The following is a 23,691-nucleotide window of genomic DNA, read 5'->3' as shown; positions in this document are numbered from 1 at the left end:
TTGAAATTTCCGTTATGGCTGAGTTTTGCTTCTTCAAAAGTTAAAGTCATTAATTTAAAATTTTTTTCCTCACCGTCCTTGTAACCGATTGTGATCTAAATCTCCCTATTTGAAGGGGCTGGAAATTTATCTCTGTAGGACTGCACAGACATATCCACAAATCCCCATTACTTTTTGGTCCACGATATTTCTGCCCTACACAGCTCCATGATCCTGAAATAACACATCTTCAAAATAAGAATTATTCTTAAAATGATGAACCTCATTCTTTAGACATCAAATCATGTACGTAAGTATACATGTCCATAATTTATTTTAATATCTGTCTTCCCCTCTAGTCTGTAAGCTCCTGATGGTCAGGAAATGTGCCTGCCAACTCTGTTGTGTTATAGTTTCTCAAGTGCTTAGTACAGTGTTCTGCACACAGTAAGTGCTCAATAAATACCATCGACTGATTGATGAAAAATGACAAGATTATTGCCTACTTTAAGAAAAAAATATGGCAATAAAGCTTTTGGTTTTCTTCCCTCAAAATATCCATTTTGTGTTTAAAAAAGAGTTTTGGACTAACATTGAGGCCCAATATCATAAGTCAAATTACTTGTTAAAAAAATCAAGGATTAACACCTATCCCTTTGCCTTAACCTCCAGTATTCAATATGTAGAACAGTGCTTTGCACATAGTAAGCGCTTAATAAATGCCATCATTATTATTATTATATCTTAAAAGCAGGCTCCATCTTATGAATTTTAATAAAACTTGACATACCTACCATAAACTTAGTTTATTTTATCTTTGTCTTGAACTCACCTGTAACGGCATCAAAGAATTCTTCTTCACTATTCATCCTTCAGTAGTAAATCTCCTTTTCTTTCTTTATCTTGCTTTCTGCTGCAGCATTATTCTTGAACTACTTGATTTATAACTTTCTGCTATGTTTTCTTCGTCAGTCTTCAATAGACTTTGAAGATCTAAATGGGGAATATTAAGGCAGAATTATTCCTTTGAGGGTATACTGTTTAGAAAAATTCTTTCAAAAAACAAAACACTTTCCAAATCACTATTCTTGAACAGTGGGCAACAGCCAATTTTCTTTTGCAATTCCATCCAGGAATTGAAAAAATAAAAATCTGTCAGAACATGGAGATCAAAGAACACCAAGGTAAAATTTACAAAGAATAATTATTCAATAATCACTAACAGGTTATATTAGCAAATTACTAAACACAGCTTCAGAGATTCATTTTGACCTGCATTTTGTGGTTAACATGCTAGGTAGGGCTAGTTTAAGAATTTTTTCTTCAAAAAGAAGTTTAGGACAATATTCTGAAGTTGTACAAATAATAAAGCCATTGCAAATTCAGTATTTTAGAAACTGCTGAAACATCAGTCATCCATTTAGTTATTGCAAACCCTTACCCAAAATTATACGTTAATAGTTGGATTAATTATCATCATTATCAATGGCATTTACTGACCGCTTACTATGTGCAGAGCACTACAATAAGGTCTTGGGAGAGTACAATCCAACAGAGTTGGCAAACACATTCCCTGCCCACAACAAACTTACAGTCTAGAGGGGGAGGCAGACATGAATATAAATCATGTTGACTCATATTTTACCTTTTATGTCATGGAATTCAATGTGCTTCATAGAGCATGACGAATTCTGCACAAGTTAATGGCTGTAAATGAAACCAAATCATCCCAAACCTCTATTCATTTTCAATGAAATCCTCTCATCAATTCTTAATTGCCCTCTGCATTTTAAGAAATTTCATGTATATTAATCTGCTACCCTGGAACAAACTTGGAAGATCAGGAATTGGAACAAACCAAACAAATTAATCCCCAAAATGTTTTTTTTCCACTGAAATTAGATGCAGTTCATTATTTTACTCTAAAATAAAATCTGGGCCAAAATCTTCAGCTAACAAATGCCCGATCCTTATGAGTATTTTTGTTTCGGGGGGCCGGGGGGAATGGGGACAGTGTACAGGATGTTTTCTCAAGGATTTCGGTGATGATATCTCTAAAACTACTCCTAATCTGGAATTCAGCCTCCCAGATATTACTTGAATTTCAAACACTAAATGCTCCTTTTTGTTCCCTTCATCACTAAGAGAAGACACTTTTTCTTCTTCCCTGGGAGTTAAGTCAACTAATTCCTTCTAAGGACAGTACTGGATAACCACATCCCCCCCAGCCCCACTGTCCCCAGTTTAGTAAATAGGGCCCTTTGTACACAGTGCTTCTAAAGTAATGTAAATTAAACTCTACTCTCTGGCAAACTGCTTCCTCTTAACTTGGCTTCCCAATTATAAAAGGAGGAAAGATCCTGAATTCTAAAACAACTTCTCTTCCCAACAGAATACTGTATGTTTCTTCAGGTAAAAGCTGGGGGAAAATTAATTTATTGTAACTTCTCCGTTTTTACTACTTGATAAAAAGATTCTAATCTTGAGACAGATTATTCAAATTGTGAAGCATTGTGTAGCCTGATGAACAAAACATTCCAAACACTAAATCTTCATATTCATTGGTAAACAAAAGGCCCGGTCACATTTAAGTCAAATGGAAAGTTACACTCTCAGTAAACCAAACCTTGGACAACCAGAAAGGAGAGACCTGGCCCAGGGCTAATCTTCCTCCTCAGATCATCTCCCCCTTCTCCGCGACCACACTTACAGGACTGTGCAGTAGAGTTATGCCACATTAAATCAATCCCAGTTGGACTCAAAGAGGATCAGAGACCCTCCTCCTAAACCTCCTCACTCATTTGGAGGGGTTTCGGGTGGTGGTGGTTTGTGGGGTGGGTATGGAGAACAAGGCACACAGTACAGCACAGTGGAACTGTCGCATAAATACAGATGCACCTTCCAGAAACATACCCACGTCTTGGGTTTGGCCTGATTCACTTCTGATCCAGTTCGAAACTTAGTAGCAGTTGGGACCAAGCACACTCTAGATGTCAGGATACCACTGGGCTCTACTGGAAATCTGGCTGCTCTGGCCAAATGTCTTGCTTAACTTCCACCGTTATAAAAGTTTAAGCCTCTGCTTAGATGAAACCGCTGAGCTTTAGTTTAATTTGAAACTAAAAAGCCAAGGAAAGAGTAAGGTCCACCAATTAAAATGAACCTGATTTGGTTATATGAGAGTTTATCGAGATTATTATACCTTAATGACACAAAAGTATGTATAATGTCTCCCAGGTTCAAGGACAATGGGGAGATTCTTCAATCAGTGTGTATTACTATGGCTGACAGGATTAATACATGACCATCAATCCCTTGCATATCATGCACATGAAAAGATTTTCCTTTGGTGTACCGTTGCACTTACTACCTACAGGACTTGGCACTATCTTCTCATATCCTTTGTTCTAAAACAGTCATCCATTCCATATTGCTATATGTCAGGCTAATCTATTTTCTAGTCCCAGATAGGCCACAGTGTTTGAAATTTTACTTGCTTGGGAGGACAAAGCATTTATTCTGCCCACTCTGCTTAGGGTGACCCTATTTCAGCTAACCACTGAGCAGGTGTTTGGGTACTCTGCTGCTGTTCCATTTCCTCACGTGTCCCATCCGGCAATGGCATGATATGATGAACACTGCTTAGATGCTGGTGGTCTGAATGCATTCTCCAAGACCTTGTTCCTGTGGTCCCATCTTGCCACTTCATATGGCCCAATGGCGATGCTGGGAGAGAATACTCTATACCTCATATGTGGCATCAGTGCGATCTCACTATCCCAAAGAAGGATGGGCCCATACGATAACTATGCAGATCACACTTACTAGGGGCCAGTCACCATACTAATCACTGGGGTGTACACAAGGTAATCGGGAAATGTCCCACATGGGGCTCATAGTCTTAATCTCCATTTGACAGATGAGATAACAGGCACAGAGGAGTTAAGTGATTTGCCCCAAGTCACACAGCAGACAAGTGGCAGAGCCAGGATTAGGACCCAGGTCCTTCTGCTCCCTGGCCTATGTCCTATCCACTAGGCCAAGCTGCTTATCGATTCCAAGCTGATCATCATCATCATCATCAATCGTATTTATTGAGCGCTTACTATGTGCAGAGCACTGTACTAAGCGCTTGGGAAGTACAAATTGGCAACATATAGAGACAGTCCCTACCCAACAGTGGGCTCACAGTCTAAAAGGTGGGGACAGAGAACAAAACCAAACATACTAACAAAATAAAATAAATAGAATAGATATGTACAAGTAAAATAAATAATAAGCTGATGCCAAACTCTGTCAGTCTCTCAAAGGCCACATTAGCTTTCTGGATTCCCTTTTCTGCCTCTTTATCTACCTTTGCATCTTAAAAGGATGTGCTGCCTAAAGAGCAGAATTCAGTGGAAGCATCGAGTGCTACATCCCTGATGGAGATCCTTAGCTGTAGAGTTTGCGAGGTGAGAGCTGATTTAAAAAAAAATGTATTCAGGATAAATCAATCAATGGTATTTATTGAATACTTAACATGTACAGAGACTGTACTAAGCACTTGGGAGAGTACAACAGGGTTGGTAGAATGATAGTACTTTGCTGATTCTGAGAAGCATTTCATAGTCATCTGCCCATTACTTTGGTGTTTTCCTCGACTCATCTCTCTCATTAAATCCACAGACTCAATCTGTCACTAAATCCTGTTGGCTCAACCTTCATGGCATCACTAAAATCCACCCTTTCCTCTTCATCCAAACTGCTACTATGTTAATCCAAGCACTTATCCTATCCCTCCTTGATTACCGCAACAGCCTCCTTGCTGACCTTCCTGCCTCCTGTCTCTCCCCACTTCTGCCCTTACTTCAATCTGCTGCCTGGATCATTTTTCTACAAAAATGTTAAGTCCATGTTTCCCCACTCCTCAAGAACCTCCAGTGTTTGCCCATCCACCACTGCATCAAACAGAAACTCCTTATCGTCGGCTTTAAAGCACTAATTCGCTTTGCCCACCTCTTAACTAACCTCACTGTTCTGCCACTACAACCTCGCCCACACACTTAGCTTCTCTAATGTCAACCTACTCACTGAACCTCGATTTTGTCTACCTCACTGCCAACCTTCCGCCCATATCCTACCGCTGGTCTGGAAAGCCCTCCCTTTTCATATCCAAGACAATTACTCTCCACATCTTTACAGCCTTATTAAAGGCACATCATCTCCAAGACCCCTTCCCTAAGACCTCATTTCCTCTTTCCCACTCCCGTTTGTATCACCTCTGTACTTGGATTTGCTCCCGTTTTCCACCCCTCCTTCACCCCCACAGCACCTATGTACTTATCCAAAATTACTTATATTAATGTCCGTAATGACTGGAAGCTCATCGTGGGCAGGGAATGTGTCTGTTTATTGTTATATTGTACTCTCCCAAGTGTTTAGTACAGTGCTCTGCATACAGTAAGTGCTCAATAAATATGACTGAATGACTATGTAGGATAGGTTGAATAAGACAAAACCAAGCACCGAGCTCTTAAATTATTTGATGATGGAGAAAAGAAAAAGGGTAGAAGACACAGGCATAAGTACTACCTACAGCAGTTGTGAGAATTGAAGTGTTTACATGTCCCGGAAAGGTTGAAGTGGCTGTTGGGAGATATACAGTGGAGAAAGTAGAGATTAATCAGGGAAGGTCATTTAGAGGAAAATGGATTACGGAAGAATTCCGAAGAGTAGCAACAACAGTAATTATACCACCTTGAACTTTTGGTCCATTCTCCTTTAATGCATGCTTTCCCTATACATTTTGGATAGAAAGCTATAGCTGAATTAGGGAACGTTCTTCCAGAAAGGCACAGCTGTAGGGATAAAATGCATATGCAAGAAGCGGATCCTTGTGGCATCAGTCAAGGCTGAGTTCTGTAACATGAGTTTTCCAAGAATGTCACCAATACATATTTATAGAAGTACTGACTGCATTGTACTTTGATTTTCCGAAGAGCATTCATGTTAACGCATCATATGCTCTCGACATCCCTGTGAAATAAGGAGATGAAAATAATTACGCCCATTGCTAAGGAAACTGAGGCAAAGAGAGGTTAAATGACTACTTGCCCATGATCACATGGTAGGCCCAGTAGCAGAGCTAGGATGAGAAACCAGATTTCCTGACACCCTGGCTCATTTTCTTTCCACTAGACCACACTGTCTCAGAAGAGGAATTTCTACTATTTCTTCACAAGGTCCTTTTACATTAAACTTTATTTTGATTCATCCATAAGATACATCTTTATTCTTCATCTTCCTGTTGTCATCCAAAGGACTTGATCAATCTGAAAGATGTCATTTTTCTACTACACAGAGACTTAGGGTAATAATGATAATGATGGCATTTGTTGAGTGCTTACTATGTTGCAAGCACTATACTTTTGGTGGGGTTGCTAGAAAATAATCAGGTAGGACACAGTCCCTATCCAACATGAGATTCACGGATAGCTTCGCTACCATCTCTAAAAGTATAACCTGACTATAATGCAGCGTGGCTCAGCGGAAAGGGCACGGGCTTCGGAGTCAGAGGTCATGGCTTTGAATCCCGGCTCCACCAATTGTCAGCTGTGTGACTTCGGGCAAGTCACTTAACTTCTCTGTGCCTCAGTTACCTCTTCTGTAAAATGAGGATTAAGACTGTGAACCCTGATTCAACCTGATCACCTTATATCCCCCCCCCTCAGTGCTTAGAACAGTGGTTTGCACATAGTACGTGCTTAACAAATGCCATTATTATTATTACTATTTATTGGAATAAGATTAAAAATAGATTGCATACGATTGCTACAGCATGTGAACAACCAGAGACATGGGTTGTGTTCCTAACTCTGCAACTGATTCACTGTGTAACCTCTGGCCTGGCCCGTTATCTCATTGTGCCTCAATTCCCTTAATTGTATAATGGGGCTAATAGTAGCCCTGGGTGAAACACCTTATGGGTGTGAGCTAGATTAAAAATGAAAACCTAGATTATATTTGAGCTCCAGTGCAATATAAATATGAGGTTTACAAAGATATACCAAGTAGTAGAATAAATACTCGTCTAGTCAGGCTGCCTGGGACCAGGTGCTGACCAGACAGAATACAACAGCCTGGAAACTAAGAGCTGCCTGAGGTCTGAGCCCTGCGCTTCTGAACTGGTCACCACCACTGAACCATTTCCCCTGCCTATGTCATTTCGGCAGACGGCAGGACCACCACCAAGGGAGCAGCTGGCTTACCTACAGGCCTGCCGTGATGTGGTGTCGTTGCAAAATACGGAACACAATCCAAACTCTCCCCCTACCCAGTCTCCCCACCCTCTCCTTCTGCCCATGCTGCCTTCAGGTAAAGCGGTTTCAGGTACTCAGAAAGCCCCCTGCATTGCTTCTGGTGGTTCCTGGCTCCGTGGAACAACGGGAAATGCTAGAAACCCTCTCTCAGAGACGCTTGCAGGTAAATCTACTGTTCTGTTGGGCCCCCTGCCAGCCACGGACGAGGTATGAACGCCTCTAATATGGCCCTTCTTCCTGCTTCCCTCCAAAGACAGCCACACAAATTACAGATTGAGACTGAAAAGCCCTGGTTAGACAGCATCTGAATGTGTTTATTAAGCACTCATATATAAAAAGTACGGTGTGAGTGTACAAACTCAAATTCATCAAAGAAAGGCCAAGTCACGCCAAAGCTTACAAACTGCATAGTATGTAGGTTCAAGTGATAAATGATCTATATGCACAGGCTACATTCATTCATTCGATCATATTTATTAAGCACTTACTATGTGCAGAGCACTGTACTAAGCGCTTGGGAGACTACGATACAGCAGTAAAGAGAGACAATCCCTGCCCACAATGAGCTGATGCGAACCCATGGCATAAATAAAATCAAACGGGCTCCTAGGCCTGGAACTTGAGGTAGGTCTCCCCTGCGGTTCTGGCCCCAGAAATTCAAGTCCTCGAGTACCTGAGTCTTGAAGCATTTTCTCTACTTCTTCACCTTCCTCTCTCCACATCCTCCTCTCTCACCTACACTATAACTCCAAGAAGAAGTAAGGGGGATGTGTTTGGGCCAAGGCTGAACTTCCTTCCCAGGGCCTTGAAGCAGCTTAGTGCTCCCCTCTTGTCACTCCTGCTTCCCCATGCCCAGACTAGGGGGCATTGAGTTTCAAGGTTTGGGGGTCATTTATTCTCCCGAAGAGAAGTGACTCTTCTAAATCCATACTACACTCTCTCATTTTAACGAGCCCTCTTGCAAAAATTTTGGTTCATTTGATTCTCAATCATTTGAATGACTTACCCAGAAAGAATGAAAATAAGCATTGTTAGGTCTAAGCAAAAGAACAGGAGGGCTATCTAATGACAAAAATAAAGCCGCAGATTCCTGGAGCTAGAAGGAACCTTTAACACACACAATCTAATCTTCCAAGGACAGGAGGATCAATTCAACTGTGGACAAAGAACAAAGTGCAACCTAAAGAGACTTCGGATAAGGTCAAAATGATTTTGCAATTTGCTATCTTTAATAATAATAATAATGATGATGATGGCATTTATTAAGCACTTACTATGTGTAAAGCACTGGGGAGGTTACAAGGTGATCAGGTTGTCCCACGGGGGGCTCACAGTCTTAATCCCCATTTTACAGATGAGGTGACTGAGGCACAGACAAGTGAAGTGACTTGCCCAAAGTCACACAGCTGACAACTGGTGGAGCCGGGATTTGAACCCATGACCTCGGACTCCAAAGCCCGTGCTCTTTTCCACTGAGCCACGCTGCTTCTCAAATTCTTTGAATTGGATCAAAACTGCCCACAGAGCGGTATGCCACAAACTCTCACAGAACCCAACACCAGCTAGATGCGCGGAGTGTTTTCAGCCACATCCAAGGACGGGGTAAATACTGCAGATGCTCAGCTCAAGGACCTGGGTTCTAATCCCGACTCCACCACTTGTCTGGGTGATGTTGGGCAAGTCACAACTTCCCTGGGCCTCAGTTGCCTCACCTAAAAATGGGCATTAAGACTGTGAGCCCCATGTAGGACATGGACTGTGTCCAACCTGATTAGCTTGTATCTTCCCCGGTTATTCGGTACAGTAAGCGCTTAACTAGCACCACGTGTGCATATACAAACTAGTGCACTTGATTTTTAAAATGCAAAGAATTATTAGGTAAGTACAACAACTTTTTCATATCAGGACCACTTTTTAAAATCATGAACTACGTAATCTGGAGTGCCTCTGCACTAAATGATAACTGCTAAGCACGTAGTCAGTTCTTTGCTCACAGACTGCACCTAGGATTTTAAAATGGGCAAAATAATCAAAGGTAAAGATAGGTAATGTTTGAATGCAATTCTCTCATCTTGAAAAGGGGAGTGTGCATATCTTCTTGGAATTTGTTTTCTCTTGGAAATTTCTAGGGACCTTTCAACCTTAAAAAATAGATGACACCAGCCAGATAGATGATCACTTTGAATATGTTTAAGGCAATGTCAATTGAGAGTTCAGAAAGAGCAGTAGACTATGATATATGTCAATCCTTCAGTAGTACTCAATGTCAATTCAGAGATGGTTTCACTGAACTCTTGAGAACGCTGGAAAACACTGGAGAATTCCAAATGCACTGGTTTCAGAAGGTGAGGTTGACCCAGGAAGTTCAATCCAATTTAGAACCAACCCGAATACCCAAATTTCCCAGGGATCTGCACAGCTGGGCCCAGAGATGGCTTTTTCTCATTGGTCTGAAAGTGCACCTGACACAACAGGTAATAATAATAATAATAATAATAATAATAATAATAATAATAATAATAGTATTTGTTAAGCGCTTACTATGTGCCAAGCACTGCTCTAAGCGCAGGGGTAATAATAATAATAATTATAGCATTTATTAAGCACTTACTATGTGCAAAGCACTGTTCTAAGCGCTGGAGAGGTTACAAGGTGATCAGGTTGTCCCGTGCGGGGCTCACAGTCTTAATCCCCATTTTACAGATGAGGTACCTGAGGCACAGAGAAGTTAAGTGACTTGCCCAAAGTCACACAGCTGACAATTGGGGGAGCTGGGATTTGAACCCGTGACCTCTGACTCCCAAGCCCGGGCTCTTTCCACTAAGCCACACTGCTTCTATGGGACGTATTTGGAGTGCACAGGCACTGCAAAAACATCCAACCAGAGTCACGGAAATACATCGGGGGTCCCTAGTATAGTGGAGCATCAAAATTCAAGGTGGAGTGGGGATTTCAGGGGACTTTCAGTTACTTTTGCTTCTAATTATGTTATCTACAAAAAATTTTCAGGTGCACCTTGCAATTTTTTTAAGTGGCCTTTGTTAAGCCCTTAATATATGCCAGGCACTGTGCTAAGCACTGAGGTAGACACAAGATAATCAGGTTGGACCCAGTCCCTGTCCCACGCTGGGTTCACAGTCTTAATCCCCTTTTTACAGATGAGGTAACCGAGGCACAGAGAAGTTAAGTGACTTATCCATGATCACACAACAGGCAAGTGTACTACCTCACCGTCTGACTATCCACGTAATGCAGCCATGGCCCTGAAGGGAACAAAATTGGCAGGGGCCAAAAAGGCCAAGTGGTGATTCTCAAACCTGTATGATGGGACACTCCGTTGTTGCTTTTTATTTCTGTTGTGTGAAAATCGAAAGAGGTAGCTTGCACACGTACAAAACTTCACAAATACCAGGCGAACGTGAACGATTACCTACATCGTAATTCCAGCAACCATCAGGTCCAGACCTACATGCTTGAAGTTGTCACTCTCAGAGCACAATCAAGGTAACAGTGGCACTTCAATGAATGCACACTGTTTGAAGGAAAGCTCAGGTGTATTTGTCTCCAACTACTCTAAAAAGATGGCTTATTTTTAAATGTATGTTTCCATCTCTAGATGCAAGCTTCAGTAAAGTGGTTTTGTTTTTAAATGAATTCTCATGTTCCATTAGATTCTTATCAAAAGCTAGTCAGAAATAGAATTGAGAGAGCAGAATCAATACTTTAAAATAACTGCTTTGTTATTTTAGTACCTGCTGTCATAATAACACTTGGAGCTTTCAAAGGACTTTTCATCTAAGGCTCTCAGGACACTTTGCAAACACGGTGTGAGATCCTGGTGGAGGACAAGAGGAGGAGGGAGACACAAATATCTTAACAACTGCCCTACCTGAAAATAGTAATTGTGCTATTTGTTAATTCCTTACTATGTGCCGAACACTGGGCTAAATGCTGGAGTAGATTCAAGAAAATCAGATTGGACACAGTCCCTGTCCACCTGGGACTCACAGTCCAAATGAATCCCCATTTTACAGATGAGGAAACAGAAAAGTCAAGACAGCGTGGTCTGTTGTATAAAGCATGGACCTCCTGGGTTCTAATTCCAGCTCTGCCACTTGTCTGCTGTGTGACATCGGGCAAGTCCCTCCACTTCTCTGTGCCTCAGTTACCTCATCCTTAAAATGGGGATTAATACTGTGAGGCCCATGTTGGACATGGGCTGCGTCCAGCTGATTTGCTTGTGTCTACCCCAGTGCTTAATGCAGTGCCTGGCACAAAGTAAGCGCTTAACAAATGCCATATTTAAAAAAAAAAAATCGACCTGCCCAAAGTCACACAGCGGGTAAGTGGCAGAGCTGGGATTAGAACCTTTGATTCCCCATTCATTCATTCATTCAATTGTATTTATTGAGTGCTTACTGTGTGCAGAGCCCTGTACTAAGCGCTTGGGAAGTACAAGTTGGTAACTTATAGAGACGGTCCCTACCCGACAGCGGGCTCACAGTCTAGAAGGGGGAGACGGACAACAAAACAACACATATTAACAAAGTAAAATAAATAGAATAGTAAATATGTACAAGTAAAATAGAGTAATAAATCTGTACAGACATATATACAGGTGCTGTGGGGAGGGGAAGGAGGTAGGGTGGGGAGGAGGGAGAGAGGAAGGAGGGGGCTCAGTCTGGGAAGGCCTCCTGGAGGAGGTGAGCTCTCAGTAGGGCTCTGAAGGGATGGAGAGAGAGAGTTTGGCAGATGTGTGGAGGGAGGGCATTCCAGGCCAGGGGGAGGACGTGGGCCGGGGGTCGACGGCAGGACAGGCGAGAACGAGACACAGTGAGGAGGTTAGCGGCAGAGGAGCGGAGGGTGCGGGCTGGGCTGGAGAAGGAGAGAAGGGAGGTGAGGTAGTAGGGGGCGAGGTGATGGACAGCCTTGAAGCCGAGAGTGAGGAGTTTTTGCCTGATGCGTAGGTTGATTGGTAGTCACTGGAGATTTTTGAGGAGGGGAGTAACACGCCCAGAGCGTTTCTGCACAAAGATGATCCGGGCAGCAGCGTGAAGTATAGACTGAAGCGGGGAGAGACAGGAGGATGGGAGATCACAGAGGAGGCTGATGCAGTAATCCAGTCGGGATAGGATGAGAGCTTGAATGAGCAGGGTAGCAGTTTGGATGGAGAGGAAAGGGCGGATCTTGGCGATGTTGCGGAGGTGAGACCGGCAGGTTTTGGTGACGGCTTGGATGTGAGGGGTGAACGAGAGAGCGGAGTCGAGGATGACACCAAGGTTGCGGGCTTGTGAGACGGGAAGGATGGTAGTGCCGTCAACTGTGACGGGAAAGTCAGGGAGAGGGTGGGTTTGGGAGGGAAGATAAGGTATTGAATCCCTATTTTGCCGATGAGGGATTTGAGGCACAGAGATGTTAAGTGACTTACCCAAGGTCACATAACAGACAAGTGGAGGAGCCGGGATTAGAACCCAGGTCCCCTGATTCCCAGGCCCATTCTCTTGCTAAAGAGTCACATTGCTTCTCAAATAAAGGAAGCTCTCTGATGATAATAATAATAATAATAATAATAATAATGTTGGCATTTGTTAAGCGCTTACTATGTGCAAAGCACTGTTCTAAGCACTGGGGGGATACAAAGTGATCAGGTTGTCCCACGGGGGGCTCATAGTCTCCACCCCCATTTTCCAGATGAGGGAACTGAGGCCCAGAGAATAATAATAATACACTAATAATAATGTTGGCATTTGTTAAGCCCTTACTATGTGCAAAGCGCTGTTCTAAGCGCCTCTGATCAGCATCCCCTTCCCCAATGATAAGGTGGTTGTAATAGGCTATACCTGGTCTAGCGTTTTGTTGACCATTGTAGGCCTAAGTTTTCTCTTGACATGCTTTCACTAGATTGTAAGCAGTTTGAGGAAACCATATCTACCAACTATAGCATAATCACGCTTAATCAATCAATGGTACTTACTTACCCTTACTGTGTGCAGATTCCACAGCCTGCACTCTTTCCATTAGGCCATACTACTTCCATGATGGTGCCATGGGAAAAACATTATTGTACTAAAGCTCCACCAAAATGCCAAGACTTCTTTCCTGACCTCCTTTATTCCTTTAATGGTCATGGGCAAAGGTGGCAATGATGCCAATGGAGTAGCTACGACCTAAGACACATATCTTTTCATGTTCGTGGGAAAGATATTCCATTACTTAAAATGGGGCTATATTTGGTATAACACCATTATTAGGCACGTTTTTTTACCTGACATTTGACCACTTGACTTTTCCCAGTATAATTTTCTTCTTCCCATGGTAATTCAATAATGAAATGTGCAGTCAGATTTTCATTCTTCAGATCAAAGGAAGCCATGAAATGGCAGACCTTCCCAAGTTCAAGCTATGGCAATGAAAGAACCAATGAGCAAAAGATGCCAGGATTCCACTTTCCCTGTTTTACCTCCTTCAAATGAAACTCATGGCATATAAAGTCCATAATCCCCTGCCTGAGGCAGCAGTGGGTAAATTAAAAGAAGGTCCCAGAAGACACTCTTTTGCATTTTGTACGACTCTCTGTCCAAAGGAAAACTAATGCGAGAAATTCCCAAGGCAAGCAAGCTGATGCTAACCCACACTGGTTCCAAATCTCCAATCAAGACCTTGAACAAATATTGTGTGAAAGTTGCTTTGAGAAAGACAGCTGAGTCCATTCCCAATCTGCTAGAGCAAAACCGACCAGTAACTGCTCTTTAACAGGTGAATGGCAAAGAATGTTGATTTCACTTCACCCCTAGCAAAAACTCCATACTTCACTCCCGCTGCGAGACATAGACAAGCACAAAGCGGTGGAGGGGGGAGTCAGGCACTGGGAGGAAGCAGATTTAGTTTTGCTGTTCCACACTGTGACTGGTGTCTCCAAAATGGCCATTTGTGGTTTAAAAAGGGTCCTCTGAAGCCCCTGCTGCCCTTGGGCACCGGCCCTGCGCCTCTCCTTCGGGCTCAATGCTGCAGCAACGGTAGCCTGAGAGGTTAGTCAGGAACTACATTCATCCCAGTGCTTAGTACAGGGCCTGGCACATAGTAGGCACTTAATACCACAAAACAAAACCAAAAAAACTGCTCACCTCCAGGGCTGTTTCTGCCCACTCTTACTTCTCCCCTGCTTCCCCACCTCCCAGGCAGGGTTACAACAGTTAGTGGGGCAGAGGAAAGGGGGCATTGCCCACAGGCCTCTTCATGCCCCAGTGCCCCGAGCCAATCGCCTCCTCCGGAGCTCCCGCAACGCCCCCAGCCACGCTGCCAGCACAGCTCCTGCAAGTGACAGGCTGGCGCGGACACGGCTCTTCATGCAGATCTCCGGCCTCTCTCGGGAGACGAAGGCCAAGAAGAAATGAGAAGGAACGGGTGGCAAGATTACTTTTGGAGATTGAAATTTTAAGCGAAGGAAATGTTTACACTAGATGTGCCAAGTTTTAGAAGGCTGCCAAGCTTTAATATTTCCCCAGTTGGGGGATTTGTGCTTATTTTTGAAGGCCTTTCCTTATGTCATTGAAGAAACTAGTTGCAAGTCTATTTCTGATCATTGCAAAAAAGGAACTCTTTTCCCCCTAATTTTGCCTAAACCAGCATCTTGCCCTTCAGATGAACACTAAAGAAACTGAACTACTACAGTAGTGCGATCAGATGCTCCAAATGTGGGGTAATGGATGGACAGAGTCCCAATTTTTAGGGTGCCATTCCACCAGAAACTCCTTACCACTAGCTCTAAAGCACTTAATCACCTTGCCCCCTCCTACCTCACCTTGCTACTCTCCAACTGCAGCTCAGGCGTACAGTTTGCTCTTCTAATACTAACCTTCTCACTGCGCCTCAATCTCGTCTGTCTCGCCACCGACCTCTTGCCCACATCCTGCCTGGAACGCCCTCCCTTTTCATATCAGACAGACAATTATTCTCCCCTCCTTCAAAGTCTCAACGAAGGTCCATCTCCTCCAAGAGGCCTTCCCTAACTAATCCTTCTTTTCCTTTTCTTTCACTCCCTTCCGCGTTGCCCTGACATACTCCCTTTATTCATCCTCCCTCCCAGTCTCACAGCACTTTTGTACATACCTGTAACTTTATATTAATGTCTGTCTCCCCGTCTAGTTAGCAGGCTTATTGCGGACGGGGAGTGTGTCTGTTATCCCAAGCACTTAGTACAGCGTTCGGCACACAGTAAGAGCTCAATAAATACGTCTAACAGACCACTTCATTCCATTCCACTCCCAGGCCTGTATTCTATCCACCCTTCCTCGCCCTCAGCCTCCCCATCCCTCTTCTTCCTGCTTGCTACGTCTTTCCCCTCTCCTTCAACCTCCTTTTCAGCCTGCTCTCATAAAAATCTTGCTCCCTGAGTTTCACCTGAAAATCTGGTCACTTCATATTAAAACACAGGAAATGCAAATGTTAGAGATTAAATCTAAACAAACAAAGCAGAGTACGGCTTTGGTCTACTGGAAGCACACAATGAAAAGCCAAACTTTTGTAGTCTACCAGTGTATTTCAAAGGTACAGTCTGCCCTGTTAGGATCCTTCCCAACACCGACTTTCTGAGAATGCATCACATGGCCCAGACACAAACTCCCTTGTCCTGTAATTCTAAGGCACTATTGGATCCTGCTGCTTGCTGACAATACAAAGATCCATTTTCAATCCCTGCATTTTCTACAACTCATTTTGCATCTTTTGCAAGAACATGGGTTTAAATCAGTGAAGAAAATAGGGTTATTTACTATTTCTTCCCCAAGGAACTTTATTCCTTAGCTTTTCTAAGAGTCTGCTTTAGCCATATTCTATCTGAAAATTAAATCTGGAGAGCTCTATTTTAGGTCAGATTTAGATAACTCAGTTACCACAAAAGAGTGTAATAGACTGTTCAATTTCCAGTTCTCTTATTGCAATTTTTATTACTCTCAGTTCTGTTTCTGAGTAGTTTTTTCTTGGGCAATGGCTGCATTTAGTCAGCACCTGAGGATGCACTAAGACTGCTACTCTTTAGAGCTTCTAGACTGTCAGCGCATTATGGGCAGGGAACGTGTCTGCTAATTCTGTTGTACTGTACTCTCCCAAAGGCTTAGTACAGTGCTCTGCATATAGTAAATGCTCAATAAATACCACTGATTGACTGGATAATTTAATCCCCATAAGATAGCTGAGGCACAGAGAAGTTTTTGCCCACAGTCACACAGCAGACAAGTCATGGAGCTCAAAATAGAACCCAGGTCCTGACTTCAAAGCCTGTGCTCTTTTCAGTAGGCCACGCTGCTTCCCCTATCTGGAATGCCTTACCTGCTCCAACCCATCCCAATTTCCTCAAATTCCATCACTATCTCCTTCAAAGCCATTATTTCATAGTACAGTAGTATTCATGGCTCAGATTCTTATTGGGATTTAAAAGTTACACCTTGGAAAAAAATTCTACTATTAACTCTATACTACTTTGCTCTCACCTTCATTCCAATGTAATTTTATTCTTCAACACTGAGCACGAAAACAGCAAGGGCAGTGAACATTACAGCATGAATCTACGCACAGATTTTTCAACAAAAGGAAAAGATGGGCTTCTTTGCATACCAGAGTCGCTTTTTATGTCATTTGTTAAGCGCTGGGTCAAGCACTGGGGTAGACAGAAGATTGGACACAGTCCCTTATCCCACACAGGGCTCACAGTCCAAGTCAAGTTAGTTAACTATCCTCTAGCACAGAAAAGACAGATTCATGAATCAAACCTATTCCTGGACCAAAATGAATTCCAACTTCTGGCCCTTATTTACGGAGAGCTCCCTAGAATGCTTTATTTTTGGAACGCCATAGAGAAGGAGGCAGGCGGAACTCTTTATCTGACTGCTAGAGTTTCTCCTGAAGAAAAGCAACTTTTCCCCCAGCCACTGATAATTGAGCCGTCACACATCAGCAAGATCTGCACAAGACGCATTAAGGAAACTGCTGGTGCTACATCCCTTTCGATCACGTCCCCAACGAGAAAACTGGAAGGCAGAGTGCTAGGGGAAGGGGAAGGGCATAGAAGAAGGAATTGGGAGAGAGAAGAAGTGGGAGTTGAATGAAGAACTATCCAAACTGAAGCAGTTCCCACCTCTCTGCAAGCAAACCCCAGGGTGCTACGGTGCTGGTTGGGTTGAAAGTCAGAGTCCTGTGAGCATCCCCTAGGGCACCTGCTCTGGATAATAGCACAGGGAAGCAGTTTTCCCCCATTACTTAGCAAAAGCAGAGATGACTCAACAGCTAACAGTTTACTCCAGCTACTAGTAAAACTTGATGCCTTTAAAATACATTTTCAAAATCTACTAGATCTTCCTTCCATCTACTTAATGTAGAGGAGGAACGCAAAGATAAGTTCTTCAACAGCTGCCTTCTTCTACAACCAAAAGTCTGGACCTCTATCCCACTAAAATTCATCTTCCTGCAGTGCAGAATGGAAAGGGTACAGAAACATACACTTTTCTTTTAAAAGGCAGGGACATGAGGCTAAAGAGCAAGCCCTGCCCACTTAGACTTAGGCCAGGAGAAACCCCAAAACTCTGAAAAAACAAACAAAAAAACCCCCCACCCATCAGCATCTTCAGATGGCTGTGGTAAATTTTACTTTTGACCACCCACCTTCAGCTCTGCTTTCTAACTCCTTTCTTTCTTGTTCCTCACTCATTTCCCCCTTCTCTCACCACTTTTATTACCTCCGCATTTTTTCCTTCCAGTTTTCAAATTTATAACATCAGTTGTTCCTTGTCTGCAGTTCTCTATATGGTGTCCTGAGATTTTTAGAGGAAAGGTGTTAAATATCAAGCCAAGAATTAAGCCTCCTGCTGTACATCATATTAAGTTTTTTCATGTCCACTCTTACTTGAGTCAGTGGTATTTGAGTGCTTACTGTGCACAGCAATGTATTAAGTACCTGAAAGTGAAAAGAACCATAAAGCTTGACTGTTGGATAAATTCTAAGACGGCGCCTAAGGCCTCTTACACTTTACCGTACAGGTCGGTAGAAAAACGTTTCCAGTTCTTTCTTCCTACTACATTATAACATAGTTTTAAGTCTTAGGATTTCAGATTCACAATCTATGGGCACCTTAAACAAAGTCTCGATTCAATGAGAACAACTCAGCAGCAGGCAATCACTTTAAATAAAGCATCCTTTTAAATGTGGACTGCTCAGAAACATAGATATGGGAGACCTTAAGCTCCTTGTTGGCAGGGATCACGTCTACCAACTCTACTGTATTGTATTTTCCCAAAGGCTCAGTATAGTGCACATAATAAGCACTTAATAAATACCACTGAATAACTGACATGGTCAGAATTATCTCCTGGACCAACTGCTGTGGTCACCTTCAAAGCCTATGACACAGCAATTCCCCCAAATTTTGCCAAATACTTCTGCAAAGGTAAAAATTATCTTTATAAGAATCACAACTATGAAGTCCAAACCCCAACAAGCATATTAATAATTAATGATAATTGAAAGCTTAGTAGTTAATTTTTTGAATAGCATTTCGGTCTTTATGATTGGATTAAAAATTAAAACACCCAAATACAAAAATAAGCACAAGAGCAATCTAATCTTCGTACGGTTGAAGCTTGATATATGAGGTGGCAAAATTCCAGTTGTGAATGATGGAGCTACATCTGAGGGGGGAAAAAAATCAATCTAATGTTTAATAAGTACCTGTGAGTGTTTAAGAAACACTCCCTGGAACTAGAGACCTAAGACTTCAAGGGTTTCCCATTGTTTTAAACGATGTTTTGAAGTCACACCCTGATTTTAACAGTTCTTTTTTTTTCTTTTTTTTTAAATGTTGTAACTGACCATTTGACCATCCCTGGGCTATAGAGGTTACCCAACTTCCACTCTTTCTAAACTGAGTTTGTTAGTTTTTGTAGCATTAAGTTGTGGCCTGCAGTCACACATATTAGGGAGCCAATCTTACTGGCTTTTGGAGAGGTACATCTCAAGATTACCAGTTTCAAAACGACTTCCATCAGCAAAAGATTCAATTGTTTATCTTAAATACACTTTTGAAAGCAACAAGTAACCACCTCTGGAATGGAAAAATCTGCCAAAATGTGGGGTTAATAAATAGCAACTTTATCAGTGAGTATGGAGACTGTATCCATAGGTGTCCTTCACATGAAAGGTATCGAAGTGAATGGTATCTTGGACTTTTATTTCCTTAAAGAAATTCCATGACCCAAATATGCAGTGTACTGCACCTATTTTGGATGGTCAGTCAACACCTTTATTGCTACTAATCAACACTTTATTGTGCTCCTCCAAATTATATCAGCATTTCTACCTTTCCCTATTAAGGACTACGGAAAAATTGATCCTGAAAATGATGGCAGCAGTGTGACCTAGGGGAAAAACATATGGGTCAAGAGACTGGATTCTAGTTCTGATTCTGACACTGGCACCTGCTGTGTGACCTTGGGTAGGTCACTTAATCACTCTTTGCCTCAATTTCCAGATTTGCAAAATGTGGATAAGATACTTGGCTATTAGACTATGTGAGCCCCACATGCGACAGGGCCTCACCTATCTGGTATCAACCCCAATATTTAGTAAATAGGAAGTGTTGAACAAATGCCATAATGAATAATTTCACCACAAACCCAGGACACCAAATATTACAAACCCTAATTTCTGTTAACACAATTAGTTTCACATCAGACTTACTTTACAACCAAATGTATCAGTTTAGTGCAAATATATCATTTTTGCCTTGAATTTTGCCTCAAGTGGCTCATCAATGAATATTTATTAAGAACTTACACAGAGCATCATCATCATCAATCGCATTTATTGAGCGCTTACTATGTGCAGAGCACTGTACTAAGCGCTTGGGAAGTACAAATTGGCAACATATAGAGACAGTCCCTACCCAACAGTGGGCTCACAGTCTAAAAGGGGGAGACAGAGAACAAAACCAAACTTACTAACAAAATAAAATAGGATAGATATGTACAAGTAAAATAGAGTAATAAATATGTTTAGAACAGAGCACTATTCTAAGCGTATGAGAGAGTACAAGAGAATTGTCAGATATGTTCTCTGCCCATAATGAGTTTACAGTCTAGAGGAGACAGAAACTAATATAAGTAATTTATAATACGTAATTTAAAATATGTACCTAAGTGGTGTAGGGCTGGGGTGAATATCAAATATCCAAAGATCACAAATCCAAGTGCATAGATGATGCAGAAGGGAGAGTGAGATGGGAAAAAGAAGGCTTAATAACAGGGAACTCCTCATGGAGAAGATGTGACCTTAATTGGGCTTTGAGGGTGGAGAGGGGGGTGGTCTGGTGGATATGGAGGGGGAGGGAAGACGTAGGAAAGGGGTCGGTGGTGAAATAGATGAGATTTGGGGCCCAGTGAGCACGATGGTGCCAGCGGAGTGTGCGGGTTGGGCTGTAGTAGGAATTAGTGAGGTGAGGTAGGATGGGGCGAATTGATTGAGTGCTTTAAAGCTGATAGTAAGGAGTTTCTGTTTGATACGGAGGTGGATTGGAGCCATTGGAGGTTCTTGAAGAGTGGAGAGAAATGGACTGAACATTTTTGTTGATAGATGATCCGTGCAGTAGAGCGAAGTATGGACTGTACTGGTGAGAGATGGGAGGTCAGTGAAGAGGCTGATGTAGTAGTCAAGGCAAGATTGGATAAATGTTTGGATCAGCATGACAGCAGTTTGGACGGACAGGAAAGGGCGGATTTTAGCAATGTTGTGAAGGCTGAACTGCCAGGATTTGGTGACAGACTGAATCTGTGGGTAGAATGACAGAGATGAGTCCAGGATAACGCCAAGATTATGGGCCTGTGAGACAGGGAGGATAGTGGTGTTGTCTGCAGCGATGGGAAAAACAAATGGCGATCAGGGTTTGGGTAGGAAGATAAAGAGTCTGGTTTTAGACATGTTCAATTTGAGGTGTTGGCAGGGCATCCCAGGAGATACGAAATGAAGGTAGGAGGAAATGCGAAATTGCAGGTAAGGAGCGAGGTCGTGGCTGGAGATGTAGACTTGGGAATCATCTGCATAGAGTTGGTGACTGAAGTCATGGAAGCAAATGGGTTCTTCAAGGGAGTGGGTGGAGAGGGAGACTAGAAGGGGACCTAGAACCGAGTCCTGAGGGAGCCCTACTGTCAAAGGGTGGGACGCATTCATTCATTCAATCGTATTTATTGAGTGCTTACTGTGTGCAGAGCACTGTACTAAGCGCTTGGGAAATACAAGTTGGCAACATAAAGAGATGGTCCCTACCCAACAGGACAATGTCACCAACTTTACTAATATTTTTAGAGTTCTGGATTTTAAATGCTAAAATACAGAAATTATTAAATTTTCAGCAATACACCTTTACATTTTATTTAGATTTAAATGTCATATTTAATTAAAATAAAATCTACCTAAGAAAAGATATAATACATTTGTTAGAGAAATAGTTTGAAGTCTAAGAGTTTCTTCCCAATAAGAGTTCTTTTCATGGGGCATACACTTTACTTGCCACTGATAAGATGTTGAATGAAATTTTCTAGGGTGGGAGTTTTTTGTTGTTGCTTTTATTGGTATTTGTTAAGTGCTTACCGTGTGCCAGGCATTTTTATAAAATGGTATTTGTTACGCACTCACTCTATGCCAGGCACTGTACTAAGCGCTGGGGTAAATACAGGCTAATCAGATTGGACATAATCCATGTCCCAGTCATAATCCCCATTTTACAGATGATGTAACTGAGGCACAGATAAGTGAAGTTACTTGCCCAAGGTCACACAGCAGACTCATGGCAGAGCCGGGTTTAGAAACCAGTTTCTCTTTCCACTAGACCACCCTGCTTCTCTTAAAATTCCTCATAAAGAATTGAAAAAAGTGTACCTTCATGGTATTTGTTGAACACTTACTCTATGCCAGGCACTGTACTAAGCACTGGGGTAAATACAAGCTAATCAGATTGGACACAATCCATGTACCAGTCACAATCCCCATTTTACAGATGAGGTAACTGAGTCACAGATAAGTGAAGTTACTTGCCCAAGGTCATACAGCAGACTCATGGCAGAGCCGGGTTTAGAAACCAGTTTCTCTTTCCACTCTTAAAATTTCTCATAAAGAACTGAAAAAAGTGTACCTTCAATTCATTTGAAGTGTACTACCCGATTTCATAAATCCCAAACAATCTAAAATAGAGATTAATCATTCGTACAGCTCTTCCAACACCACCAATGGAATTGGTCTTTTCCTTACAGCCAAATGGAGATATATCTCATCTTTGACAGTGAAATGCCACGTCATAATTAGGGCAATAAACAAACATCCTGGAGGGCTAGAAAAATGCATCTATTACCGTACTGATGTTTTGGAAAAATGTACATACGGATGTATGTTACACAGAAAAACCTCTATCGTGTGTCTGAGTAGTAGCCATCTCCTGCTACTAAAAGATCCACAGAGTCCATTCAGGTAGCAATGGGATTCTATGGGCCCAGCTGGGATGAGGTGACCAGATGTCCTACATTACGCAGAAAAATCACCCTTGCTGGCTGCTGATAGTTATATTATTCATTCATTCAATCGTATTTATTGAGCGCTTACTGTGTGCACGGTGAGGAGGTTAGCGGCAGAGGAGCGGAGGGTGCGGGCTGGGCTGGAGAAGGAGAGAAGGGAGGGGAGGTAGGAGGGGGCGAGGTGATGGACAGCCTTGAAGCCGAGAGTGAGGAGTTTTTGCCTGATATGCAGGTTGATTGGTAGTCACTGGAGATTTCTGAGGAGGGGAGTGACATGCCCAGAGCGTTTCTGCACAAAGATGGTCCGGGCAGCAGCGTGAAGTATAGATTGAAGTGGGGAGAGACAGGAGGATGGGAGATCACAGAGGAGGCTGATGCAGTAATCCAGTCGGGATAGGATGAGAGATTGAACCAGCGCGGTAGCGGTTTGGATGGAGAGGAAAGGGAGGATCTTGGCGATGTTGCGGAGGTGAGACCGGCAGTGATGGGAAAGTCAGGGAGAGGGCAGGGTTTGGGAGGGAAGATAAGGAGTTCAGTCTTGGACACGATGAGTTTTAGGTGGCGGGCAGACATCCAGATGGAGCTGTCCTGAAGGCAGGAGGAGATACGAGCCTGGAGGGAGGGAGAGAGAGCAGGGGCAGAGAAGTGGATTTGGGTGTCATCAGCGTAGAGATGATAGTTGAAGCCGTGGGAGCGAATGAGGTCACCAAGGGAGTGAGTGTAGATAGAGAACAGAAGGGGACCAAGAACTGACCCTTAAGGAACCCCTACAGTAAGGAGACGGGAGGGGGAGGAGGAGCCCGCAAAAGAGACTGAGGATGAACGGCCGGAGAGATAAGAAGAGAACCGGGAGAGGACAGAG

The 23,691-nt window shown here is 42.7% G+C and overlaps 1 protein-coding gene across 2 annotated transcripts in view; it reads right to left on the bottom strand.

Moving 5' to 3' along the window:
* Positions 1–23,691, bottom strand: part of OSBPL2 (oxysterol binding protein like 2) — a 70,779-nt gene that overhangs the window by 36,480 nt on the left and 10,608 nt on the right. Inside the window, exons 1-2 of one of the 2 annotated variants that reach the window (XM_038749878.1) lie at positions 5,719–5,952; positions 812–972 (exon numbers count right to left, since the gene is read on the bottom strand). In XM_038749878.1, the coding sequence (XP_038605806.1) occupies positions 812–848 (37 nt within the window). In that variant the 5' untranslated portion in view covers positions 849–972; positions 5,719–5,952. Of the gene's footprint in view, positions 1–811; positions 973–5,718; positions 5,953–23,691 lie in introns of those variants that run through there. The other variant, XM_038749879.1, reaches the window with a different exon arrangement.

This window comes from Tachyglossus aculeatus, chromosome 8 (genome assembly GCF_015852505.1).
Source record: "Tachyglossus aculeatus isolate mTacAcu1 chromosome 8, mTacAcu1.pri, whole genome shotgun sequence".
In the NCBI taxonomy this organism is placed as follows: Eukaryota; Metazoa; Chordata; class Mammalia; order Monotremata; family Tachyglossidae; genus Tachyglossus; species Tachyglossus aculeatus.
The sequence above is the reverse complement of the archived record's forward strand: the minus strand, read 5'-3'. Positions and strand labels throughout refer to the sequence as shown.